General features: G+C 38.7%; 1 protein-coding gene across 2 annotated transcripts in view; it reads right to left on the reverse strand.

Annotated features, from left to right (window-relative positions):
- Window positions 1-9003: 9003 nt before the first annotated feature.
- DNM3 (dynamin 3) overlaps window positions 9004-13210 on the reverse strand; it is a 534534-nt gene continuing 530327 nt past the window's right edge. For both annotated transcript variants that reach the window (XM_045547356.1, XM_045547359.1), the window contains one exon: window positions 9004-9185. In XM_045547356.1, the coding sequence (XP_045403312.1) occupies window positions 9149-9185 (37 nt within the window). In that variant the 3' untranslated portion in view covers window positions 9004-9148. The remainder of the gene's footprint in view (window positions 9186-13210) is intronic.

The raw sequence follows: 13210 nt of genomic DNA on the forward strand, positions 1-13210 counted from the left end.
AACAGCAGACCTCTCAGTGGAGACCTTACTAGCCATAAGGGATTGAGGCCCCATCTTTAGTGTTCTAAAAGAGAATAACTGCCAGGCAAGAATTTTGTATCCTGCAAAACTAAGTTTCATGAATGAAGGAGAAATAAAGACTTCTTTAGACAAGCAAACACTAAGGGAATTTGTCACTACTAGACCTGCCCTACAGGAAATACTCAGAACTGCATTATACGTGGAACAGCACAATAGACACCCGCCAATGTAAAAGCATCCTAAAGTTAAAGATCGCAGCTCTTGTAAAACAATAGCACAAGAGGGAAAACAAAACAACACGTATTATCTAACATGATGAACAGAACAGTATCCCACATATCCATACTAACACTGAATGTGAACAGTCTTAATGCCCCACTTCAAAGACACAGATAGGCTGAATGGATGAAAAAACACACCCCAAGTATAAGCTATCTTTAAGAAAAACATCTAACTCACAAGGACTCACACAGACTCAAGGTAAAGTGATGGAAAAAAAAAAAAGGAAACCAAAGTAAGCAGGTGTGGCCATTCTCATATCAGATAAAATAGACTTTACATCAACAATGGTAAAAAAAAAACAAAGACAAAGAGGGTCATTATATAATGGGTAAATGGAGGGATTCACGAAGAATACATAATAATTCTAAAGGTATATGCACCTAACACAGGAAATCCCAGGTTCATAAGGCAAATCCTACTAGATCTAAGCAAAGATATAAAAAGTGGCATCATTATTGCCAGGGACTTCGACACCTCACTGACAGAGCTGAACAGATCAGTGAAGCAGAAGATCAATAAAGAAACACTGAACTTAAATAAGACTCTAGAACAAATGGACCTAACAGACATTTACAAAACATTCTACCCTAAAACTACTGAATATACATTCTTCTCATTGGCACAAGGGACATTCTTCAAGACTGATCATATCTCAGGCCACAAAACAAGTCTCAGCAAATTCATAAAAATTGAAATTATACCACTGTATCCTCTCAAACCACAGTGGAATAAAACTAGAAATCAGCTCCAAGAGAAACACTCAAATTTATACAAAGTCATGGAAATTAAACAACCTGAAATTAAGATGGAAATAAAAAGATTCCTTTAACTGAATGACAGAGGAGACACAAGCTATCAAAATATATGGGGTACAGCAAAAGCAGTCCTAAGGGGAAATTCATAGCCTTAAATACCTACATCAAAAAGACAGAAATGTTGCAAATTAACAACCTAATGTCACATCTCAAGGAACTAGAAAAGGAAGAACAAACCAAACCCCAAGCCAGCAGAATAAAAGAAATAACAAAGCTCAGAGCAAAACTAAACAAAATGGAAACCAAAAACAAAAAAAAAGATCAATGAAACAAAAAGAGGTTCCTTGAAAACATAAATAAAATCAATAGACAATTAGCTGATTAACCAGAAGTAGAAAGGACTCTAACAAGCTGAATGAGAAATGAAAGGGAGACATTACAACTGGTACCACAGAAATACAAAATATCATCTGTGAATACTACAAAAACTTCTATGCACACAAACTAGAAAACATAGGGGAAATGGATAAATTCCTATAAACACACAACCTCCCAAGCCTGTATCAGGAAGCAACAGAAACCCTGAACAGACATTATTGTGTTTGCCTCTCATAACAATCCTGTAAGAATTTCATTTCTAGTTTACAGTTAAGGAGATGGAGACTCAGAGTGGGTTAGGAACTTGCCTAATCAATATTGCCAGTTTGGGCTGCTACTTTGTGTTTCTGACAGCTGAACTGCATCCAGGGCCAAAGGTTAATGGTAGGCAGTTGCTTTGAGTGCTTTTTCAAATCCCTTATTGTCCTCTGTATCCCTTATTCTCTTCCCCAATATCCAACAAAATAGTTAATGTCTACCTAGGCCTACCTCTATTCACTTTCTACTACTCATATGTTATGATGTGTGGCCTCAGGAAGTTATCATCAACAAATATTTATTGAGTACTTACTGTGTGACAAATATTGTTCTATATGCTTGGCATATACCTATGAATAAAAAAGACAAAGTGCCTTGTCTTAATAGAGCTTGCATTCTAGCAGGAGGAGACAGATAATAAACATAAATGGAAGGTAATAAACGTTACAAAAAAAAAGAAAAACAGTGTCATAGTGTTAAATAAGGGAGTCCAAGTAGGTCTCATGGAAAAGGTAACATTTAACCAAAGACTTGACAGAAGTGACAGAATAATCCAGATTGCCTGGGGGAGAGCATTCCAGGCAGAGGGTAAACCTGCTGCAGAGGCTCTGGACAGAGAACACTTGGCATGCTTGGGGAACAGCAAGGAGAGGCTGAAGTGGAGTGAACAAGGAGAAGAGAAGATGAAGTCAGAGAGGTAATGTAGGAGGCTGGGTTATTTGCGACATTGCAGCGTAGTAAAAGGATTCTGGCTTTCACTCTGAGATGAGAGTCATTCATTGGAGGGTCATGGAGAAAAATGGGGCTAGGAGCTGACATACATTTTGAAAGGTTCATTCTGGTTGCTGTGGGGCAAGAGTAGACACAGGAAGAAGCATTAGGGAGCTCTAGTGGCAATCAAAGCAAGGGATGGTGGTGGCTCAGCACAGAGTGACAGCAGAGGAAGTGGCAAAAAATAGTCTGTATATAATTTGAAAGTAAAGCCAACAGGCTACGTGATGTATTAGATGTAGGGTGTGAAAGAAAGAGAAGTTATAAATTAAGGTTTTTCACTTGAGCAAATTGACAGATGACTATAGTATTAATTGAAATGGGGGAAGAGGGAAGGTAACTGGAGATTTTGGGGAGGAAGATTAGAACTTCAGTTTGGGGCATGTAGGGTATGAAATGTCTTGTAGACATCCAGGCTGAAATGTTGAGTAGAGAATAGGAAATATGAGCTTGGAATTTGAGAGATAGATGTATGAAATGGAGATATAAATTTGGGATTTGTTGGCAATATAAATGGTATTTAATGCTATGAGACTGGATGAGATCACCAATGAAGTGGGTGTAGACAGAGAAGAGGACCGAGAACTCCAAAGTAAAATGTTGGGGAGAAGAAGAACAAACAAAAAGATTTTGATGACAAAACCACTGAGGCAGAGGAAAATCAAAAGAGTTTTGTGTCTTGAAAACCAAGTGCAGAATGTGTTTTAAGAGAGAGTGAGTGATCAACTGTGCTTATATAAAAATACGGTAAATCAAGCAAGACAAGAACTGAGAATTGACTATTGGATTTAACAATAAGGTCAATGGTGTTCTTGAAAAAAACAGGTTTTTGTTGGAATAGTGGGAATTAAAACCTATTTGGAGCAGATTTAAGAGAGAATAAGAACAGGAATTGGAGCAGCAAGTTCAGACAGATTTCTGAAAGTTCTGCTTCAAAGGGGAGCCAGGAAATAGGACAGAAACTGCAAGAGGGACTGAAGACAGAAATGATGGCATGTTTGTATGCTGATTGAAATGAAACAGTAAAGAGTGATAGTTGGTGATGTGAGAGAGGGAAGAACTGCTGGGGCAATATCCTTGATTAAGTGAGAGGAGATGGGATCGTTTGCACAAATGGAAAGACTGGCTTTAGACGAGAGCAGGGGCAGGTGATCCCTGGTAATCGAGGGAAGTCAGAGCATATGGAAACATTGGTAAGTGGGTAGTGAGGCGATGAAATTCTTTGGAAGTTCTCTTCTGAATGCTTTAATTTTCTCAGGGAAGTTGGAGGCAAAGAATCAGCTGAGAGTGAGGATGGACAGGGCAAATGACAAGAGCATGAGGGAGAGAGAAGAAGGTCTGAGATAGCTTAGGACCTTGGGAGAGTGGATGAACTAGGGATGCTCAGGATAATGGGCTGGTAGTATTAAAGGCTCACCTGAGTATGGTGGCTATGAATTTAAAGTGAAACCAGCTAGCTTGGTTTTGGGGGGGCAGTGTGTGCGCTTGTGTGTGTTTTCCAAACCATGCAGAGTTACACAGGTGCAGACCACAGGAGGTAGAGAGTTGTATTTACCCAGAGTGGTGGTTTTATCAAATTGAGAGAAGGGTGAGGGGAAAAGGTATATATGTATGGGTGTGATTATAATTTTGGCAATAAGTAGCTGACGTAGAGTAAAGGGCAAGACCATTGGAAAAGTGAAGTTCAAGAAAATGAGAGGCAGGGTGAGAATGGATTACCTACAAGTATATGGAAACAATTAAGACAGGAGTAGCACTGGAGGGAGTGACAGTGAAACAGGAGCTGAAATCATGGAGAAATAAGGGAGAATGAATTGGAGGTTGGTAGTTAAAAGCAACAGTGTGGGGTAGTGTGTGCTATAATCTGAAGCCGTGAGGTTCAGAGCTGGGGGTTTCAGGGAGGAGGAAGGAAGAATCTGAAAGTAAAAACAAAAATAAGGATAACTAGCCCGCTTCAGGCCCAGCAGCATGAGAGCTATGGGAGCCAAGCTGCCACCTTCTGTGGAGGCTGAAGGGGAAGCAGTGCTTTTAGAGAAAATCTGGTTTTGTGAGAGCAAGATTATGAAATCCATATCCAGAGGGTAGGTTGACGATATAAGGAGTTTTGCTGAAGAATCAGGGAATTTTGCCAGAGAGCTCAGCTGCAGGGCAGAGGCAAATCAGAAACAGCTGAAGACGTTCCGGGGGCCACGCTAGCTTAGACCATGCCAATGCTTTTGGCTTTTGCAACTTGCAGGTGCCATCCATATTGCTTTGTTTACCTTGGGAAACAAGAGCAATCACCAACCAAACGAAACACCATTTTCCTCTCAAGTATATTCCTGTGATTACAGCGGGATGATTCCCCAGGGGCGGGGCAGGTAAGAATCAGCTGTTTCCCAACTGTCCGGCATTTGCTCAGCACCACGGGCCTCGCAACGCTGTCGTGCCTGTGCCTACTCATGCCCAGCAGGAAATGCGGGGTAAAAGGGCCCGAGGAGGGGGCTTAGAAAGTTAAATAACCTTTTCTGATACCAACTGGTATCAGTCATCATCGAGGTTCAAATGACATTCAGGATCAGTCCCAGAGGTTCAAATGACATTCAGGATCAGTCCCAGGTCTTCTGCCCTAAACAGACTCGCACTGGCCTATAATTCTTTGACAATAATGCTGTTGGCATGATGGGACAAATTGATTTCACCAATGCTGAGGTCAAGGGAAACTGCGGTCCCTTGGGCCCCTGTAAAAACTGGCTTAGAAAAGCTGCTTCTCCTGCCCAGGCTGGGCTGGCTCACTGCCCGCCGCTCCAGGATGGGCCTGTGACCTTGTGCCAGGCCCAAGTGACGTTTAGACTCTGGTCAGTGAGAACACTGTGGGCCTCCCAATCTTTTAGGCCCCAGGCAGCTTTTGTGTATGTAGCTGAGTATTTTTTGTCTTTAAAAAAAAAAAAAAGAAGAAGGCACTGTCTGCTTGGCTCTAACGTCCTCTCCATTGCTTCCTGAAAAGCACCCTCAGGGACAAGAGCCAGGGGAGGAAAATACAGCCTTTAAGAGCCTGAAAGACTAATGTTTTTAGATAGCGTAACATGGAGCATCAACACCGTACTTTGGTAGCAGCTGTTTTGATAGGCAGAACCCTTTTTAGTGACTTCTTGGTTACTGTCTCAAGGATCCTTAAGTCTCTTCAGCCTGCTGGGGTTGCTGGTGCTTTCTTTACCCTGTACCTGCTACGGCTCAGGTTCATTAAAGATGTGAAAGTATGGTAACATTTGATTTGATCAAACACCTAGTATGGGAGTAGCAGTCTGCAGTTTTGACTCAGCCAATAGCCCGAAGCCTAATTTGATCTTCCTAATATGTTGACAGTATTGTGATTCAGTAGTAACTTGCAGCATTAAAAACAACAACAAACAACTGGTATATAAAGATGGTCCCCAACTTATGATGTTTCAACTGTTACGAGTTCTTGACTTTACCATGGGTTCATCCGAGTATTAAATGTATTTTCAACTTAATGATATTTTCCACTTACTATAGGTTTATTGGGACACATCCCATCGTAAGTGAAGCAGTGTCTGTGCTATGTTAATGGAGGCAGCTGGTATATCTCTTTAAAGGGAGGGACATACAGTGATGTAGTGTTGTAAGCTCCAGGTGATTTATTCAGGTAGAGACTGTAGTAATCGAAAAAGCCTACAAAAATTTTTTCTCCTTCAGCAATCTTAACTCTCTGTGAGTGAAGTTCATGGTTTTAAAATGGATTCATGCTTCGGAAGCTTTACTTCAGAATCACAGGGAACTGGACTAAATAATTCATTATCAATTTTCTGAGGATTTTTTTTATCATACTTAATGCTGAGTTATAAAACAGGTGTTGGCAATACAACAATTTTTTAAGCTATAGGATAAAGAACATTGAAGTATGTCAGGCTCCAAACCCGTCATTGCCTGCAACAGCAGGGGTTATTTCCTTACCTTCTTTTGGCTTTCGTCTTCTCAGATGTCTGTTGTAACACCCCTGGATGTATATATATGTGGTTCCCAAGGCTTACATTTATTTACCAGTGACACCCCATAAGAAAGGGATTGGAAGTTCTGTTTATTTTTTCCTACCTTTAGTTCTCTTTTCTCCATCCCTTAGATGTTCTGGGTTTTTCCAGCTGAAGACTGGGGAACTCGGGCTCCCCTCACTGCTCCCCGTGGAAGGCTGCTATGGAGTACTGAATCCAAAGCCTTTCTGTTAGGAGTCAAGCAAAGCTAACAGAGCACTTCACTGTTCTGATACGAATAGCCTTTTCCTTAACCATCATCTCTGTGATTTAGAGTCTTGCTTTATCCCATTTGGAATGCAAAGTATGGTTTCTGATTGGCTGAAATGAGGTCTAGTCCTTTCATTGTCAGAAGTCAAAATCACCATGTTCTAGAACATTAGCATGTGTTGGGTAAAGTGTGTAATAAGATTCTAGAACTCAAATAGCTGCTTAGGTACTAAAGTCAGTAACAGTTCTCCCTGTAAACTGTTCCCTTATGATGGCACTGCATTATAATTGCTTACTTAGCTGTTTTGTAAGCTATTTTTATCCTGTTACTTCTCTGGTGTTTCCAATGACTAGGACATTTTTATGAGTTGAAGAATGTTTGATGCATAAACAAAGGAATGAAAATATTTAAGGAATATTATGTTTATTAAAGGTATAATAGTTTGGTTTTTCCTGAGTCTGAGTTATGACCAACTCTGAAGAATGCAGTACCTTTTCAACTCTTTATTAAATATGGATGGTGGAGGTGGAGGTAGGGAGAGTTGGGGAAGGGTGCATTATGAAACATAAAAACACTATTAACAGTAAATACATATTAACAAACCTTATCATAGTTTAATTTTGCTCCAGGCTGCGTCCTGCCCCCACCTCGATTTCCCTCCCCACTTTTTCTTATCTACAGACTATGAGGAAGGGAACACACTTTGTTGAGGAAGACTGAGTAAGGTTATCATTTCATTCTACTATGATTGGAGTTTTCGTTTCTCATCATTCATCAGGTCAATTTAAGCTTTAGACATCTAAACTGTGTATAACTGTGAAACACTGTATAAAAATAAGTTCATGTTTAAGACAAAGCAGAAAAGTACCAAACACTTAACAAAGATGAATTTGGAGAAAACCTTTCCATTGATAGCCTCTCTTTTTTCTTTGGGGAGGTGGTATGAAATAATCTGGGAACATGTGTCTGTTAAGATGAGAATGCTATATGATGAGAATGCAATACAATAAGAATATTGATTAAAAAATCAAATGCCTGCACTGAAGGTGAAAGGAAGGGCAAAAGGCTGTATGCCGGGCCTTATTTTGCATCAGTGCAACTGCTTCCAGGTATACAAGAGCTTCCGTTGATGCCTTGCTTTGCAGCCTTTGAACTTTCTTGGTTACCAGTGATTCTAAGTGGTAGTCACTGGAACTGGGACACAAGTAAAAATGATATAACAGGCCATATGAAATTTTTAACTGATTTTGCATTTTTGAGTGCAGAACTCAGTCCTTAAAAAAGATTTTTTTATGGCTGAAAGAAAGAGCATGATTAATGAGGACTCTCCATCTTGGAATCCGGGGTTCCTGTCCATATCTTCTATACATCTCTCTTTGCCAGGGCTTGCCTAGGTTGGATGTGAAGTAAGTGGAACCCAAATTCCTATTGAATGATTTTTGACTCTCCTGTCATGTAGTTTTCTATCTTAAAGTGCTAAAGGGAGGCACATTCAGAAATGATCTCACGTGAGAAGGGCTATTTTTAAGTTCTAATTTAGGCCACATAAATTTTCAAAAAAGAAAAATTTGAATTTAATCTCTAACCTTTGGGAAGGCTTCAGATCACATATTTGGCAGGAAGTACTATTATCACCTTAGTCATAAACATTTTATTTGGACAAATTTTTTGTATACTTGTTAAAAAATGATAGCTTAAATTTTCAGAGTTGGAATTAACATTTGAAGACTGTTGCATAAAAAAAGTTCCCTTTTCCCTCAAACTTAGATAGATTCCATTTTCCTGGTACTTTACTGACATCATGAAGAGTCTTTCTTCTCAAGCTGGCGACATTTCCTTGACCTGTACTTTTATGGTGAAGGATATGGGTTTTCTCCCCTGAATTTGCCAAATAGAATTTGTGACGTTTATGTGTTTCAGACCTACAGTTTCTTCCATGATCTTACATATTTTATTTCCCATAAGAGTGTTTAGAAAAACAATAAAAATAGGAAAAAATATTTTGGTACAATTATAATTATGAATGGGATTCCTGGAGGTGAGTTGAAACTAGTCATCTGTGTCTTTTCTAGACATCTAGAATTTTTCTTCATCTTTTCATTCTTAGACAGAAATTTCAATTGAAGATAGATGATTATTCTACATCAAAGACCTGTTTAAATAGCAATGCTTTAAGAACTTTTTTATTAAGCTCCTTAAAAGATCAAATAGAGTATTTTTCACCTTACCTGGTTTTAGTTGAAACAAATCCTTGTGTTAATTTGGGTCTTCTTTAGAAAAAGAAACAGAACACATTTCATTTTTATACAGAATAAACTTTGTTTTTATTATAGACATGGATCAAAAATAAAAGTTTTTATGTACATATGACATATAGTGCAAATGAAGGGCTTTTAAATACCATGGATAGACATGTTGGAAACAAAAGGAGATGAATGACCGGGTTAGGATGGTCGTCCTGGAACTGCAGGAGGGGGTCGCCTAGTAAAAACAAAACAAAACAAAATAACAAAAAGAAAAACACAGATGCATAGGAAGAAACAATGTTTAAATTATAAAACAAATTCAAACAATAGCATGCAAAAATATCTCACAAAAGTCAAGTTCAAATCAGACCAAAAAAAAAAAAAAACCAAACAAAAAAAACACCAACCAAAATAACACATGCAGACATGCAGGGGCAATGAAAGAACACCACAGGGCAAAGTTAGCAGTTTTCAGGACTTTTCCTGGCTACCAGCAGTATGCTAGATATGAGCCATTTGAGCCCACTCAAAAATCTTATTATTTTGCATCATGGAATGATAAATCCGTGCAGTTTTATTCAGGAGAACTGGGAATAGTCCCAGACCCAAATACCTTTACAACTTGAATATTTGATTCCCAATCCTGATTTTGTGACACTCAATTATTTCCAAAGATTTCAATGAATGTTGAAAAATCTCCATAGGGAAGAGGGAGTTGATATAGAAGTATGGCAGGGAAAATTTTTTTTTAAGTGAAATTAGAAGGTGTCAAGAGATGAAATGAGCAAGATAATCACAGTGTAGAAAATGTCAGAGGTTGGTCTCAGACAAAAGGATTTATAAATAAGAATTTGCTCCAGGTGAATAGTCCTGAGGTGTAATAGCCTGGATTCAGGCCTAGGGAGACTAAGAGGCTAGGTCTGGTCCATGTTGACCCCAGGATTTTGTAAGATTTCCCTCTGTCTGAGAGCTAGGTGCAACTGAAATTCTGATTTATTCTCAAGTGAGTCCAGGGTAAATGAAATCTGGTCTGCTGGATCATTCTCCATATCCCTTGCCTTGCTTGCATTTCATTAGGCCCATAGAATGTGAAATCATAGTCTAGAGTTGTGCTTCATTTTGACATCAGCCTCTTGGTGTTTGCCAGGAAGATGATTTGCAGCTAGAGAAGATAGAACAACAAACTATACGTTGCAGTAAATAGCTCTGAAAGTAGGAAAACAACAGGCCAAATAAAACATTCCCACTGGTTTCCAGTAGAAGTCTACACTTTAATTTCCTCTTTCTAACCAAATGGGTAAACGAGTTCAATGTTACAGCAAGCTGTAGAACTATGAGGTGGTCTCAATACCCTACTCTTTGGTTACTCATCCAGGTGTCCAACAACGTATTCACTTCCATCTTACTCTTGTAACACTTCAGTGAGTGGAGCAATGAAGTCTACAAAAAACAAAAACAAAAACAACTTCTTTTTCATCTTCTGAGAGATGTTAATGGAGCCAAACTGACTGGGTTATTTCTGAGCAGTGGTAAAAAAATGATCTTACCTTCCCCAAAGTCCAAGATCAATTTTTCTTCAGTCCAATTTAAGCTGGCTACATTAAGGAGGGCTCCCATCCATTTAAATGACGAAGGACTTGTTATTGTTCCCTAACCTTTCAACTGTGGGGAGGGGGGGCAGCGGGGGTGGTTCTGCAAACCTTTAGCTTTAGAGATCCAGGTAATGGGCATTCCTGGTGTTTTCATGAAGAAAGTGTAATTAAATTTCTGTCAGGCTCAATGAGATTTATCACCTGTCCAGCAAACAGAAACTATTTTTGAGTTCTGAAGGGGCTTTAGAACACTTTAATTACCTCAGCAGGGTGGGGAGGTGAGCCATTAAACTGAACAGCAAGTCCACAGTGCTGAAGGGACTTTCTGTTAGCATATGCCAAAACACTTTCCTGTTTGAGCTAGTTTGGTGTGCTAATCCAGAAACAGGATCAGAAACTTTGTCTTGGAATACATTTCACTGACAGCTAGAATGTTCACTTTAAACATCAGGGTGACAGTTACTCCCTCAGATAGGTCTTTTCTTTTCATCTTCACTTACCCTGTATCTAACCTTCCTTACATTGCTTCTTCACATCAAGCATTGTTGATGGTGACACCAGTTAGTGGGTCAGAGTTAGTTCTATCATGGATCTGGGAAGTGTGGGCTTTTGCTATTTCTTTTCCAGAATTTTCTATATTACTTACACTGTGCTAAAATGCTTAAAGACAAGTGCTGAAAATATTTGGGCTTCTTACATGTAGAGCTACAAAAAGGACCTCATACTGTTGCCACCCCCAACAGTTGGAGTACTGAATTGGAATATTGAATTGCTAACAAATTTCAAAGTTTGTCATACTAGTATTCACTTTATAAGCAAATCTACCTAGTCAGAATAGTAATTTCAGGGTTTCTTTTTAAGCTTTCTGAAAAATAACTTCATAACAGAACTGTTTGGCCAAAATAGTAAGGTAAGAAGATTGGAAAAACTGTATGTGGAACATGGGCATAACTCACATACAAAAACTCAGTAAGAACAAAGAATAACCATGAAATGCTACAATTTGGTCTTATGGTGACATTCCTCTGGTGAGATCCTAAAATGTCTTCCTTATAGCTTTTTTCTTTTCTGTTAAAATCTCACAAAACATTTTCTGCTTGCTTTCTTTGCCCATCATTTTGGTAACTTAATATCCCTGAGCAGTGGGTGAGCCTGAAGACAGGAAAGGGAGGAAAGAAAGGCAATAGGAATAGGTATTCTTCTAAATTCTTTTCTGATGATCTTTAATTTTAAATCAACCTGGACCACTTCCTTCAAAATAATCTCATGGGAGTAATATAATTAATTTAAAAGAGCTCTTTTTGGGGGAGTTAGAGAGAAAGGGTAGAAAATTATCTGAATCCTACACAAGTCTCAGTAAGACTCATTCCATGTATGTCTCTAATCTGCTTTCACACCTTCTGTTCCTATTGACCTTCCTCTTTGGAACTCAGACACTACTGTGACAAAGCAGCAGAGCTCCAGGTGGATTGTCTTAAGTTGGGAGCTCTTGTTGCTTCCACATTTGATTTGATCACCCAAGTTTTTGTTAGTGACAGTCTGTGCTGAGACAATCACACTCAACAGTTTTTCCTCTGGCTTAAAGCACTGAAGCACTGTTTCCTAAGGCATGTGCCTCAGAACACTAGATCTGTGAGATGCTCTATGAAGAAAGCTTTTATGGTCAAATAAGTCTGAGAAACATGTAAATACCATTCTTCTCTTAGAGATTCACAATACAATCTGATTTTAAGGCTTCTGTAAATTCTTTCAGTAGAGAAACATTTAATTTTTAGTCATCATTTCCCAACTATATTTGACAAAAAAATGCTTGGCATATGTGTGTGTAAAACTTATTAAGATATCATGGAGTGCACTTTGGGAAACTTTGAATTAAGGTTGTAGTTTCAGTCAATATCTCTTGCACGTATTCTAATCCCAGTAAAGGGTTTGAAAAGTGGCAGTGTCAGGTGTGTGTTGAAGTGCTTGGAAGCAAGGTATGAGGTCAGTCTAACCCAAACATCAGATACATTTCTCAATATGAGATTTAAAGTTCCAGCAGCAAAAAAAAAAATTTGAAAAGAAATGTGAGCAGATATTTACACTAATACCAGAACTGATAAGATACAAAAGGAAAGTTGCCAAATAGTTACAATAAAGTTCTTTGTTTTGGGTAATTTTCCTTAGAAACTATTCTATAAATATTATTAACATACTTTAGAATCACACAGTTAAAACAAAACAAATGAAACACAAATGTACAGCATGATTCTCATCCAAAAATCTCTCTTTGAGTAAGATAAGAAGCTTCCCTGGAAGGTATGGGTGCTCCACACATGGAAAATGTATCAATATGAGAAAGAAATTACAACAGGAAAGGGTGAATTAACACAACAGTCTGTCCAATTCATCCTTCCACAATGAGCACATCCTGATCACAGAGGAAAAATAAACCAATTTTTCTCTCCTGCTCTTCTCTTCTTGTCTTCTGCATTTGGATGGCACAGTCCGGGACTATGTATCGACAAGGGACCTATCATCAAAACTCTTGTAATGGAGAGTCTTTCTCTATTCTGTGGAAACTCAGGTTAGGGATATGTGTAACTACTGAACATTCTTAGATTCTCTTAACAGTGGGGAAATTGAGAGGGGCAAATTCTCTATGCCCAATGAAGAAATAAGGGAAGCC

Source organism: Lemur catta, chromosome 3 (assembly GCF_020740605.2).
Source record: "Lemur catta isolate mLemCat1 chromosome 3, mLemCat1.pri, whole genome shotgun sequence".
Taxonomy (NCBI): Eukaryota; Metazoa; Chordata; class Mammalia; order Primates; family Lemuridae; genus Lemur; species Lemur catta.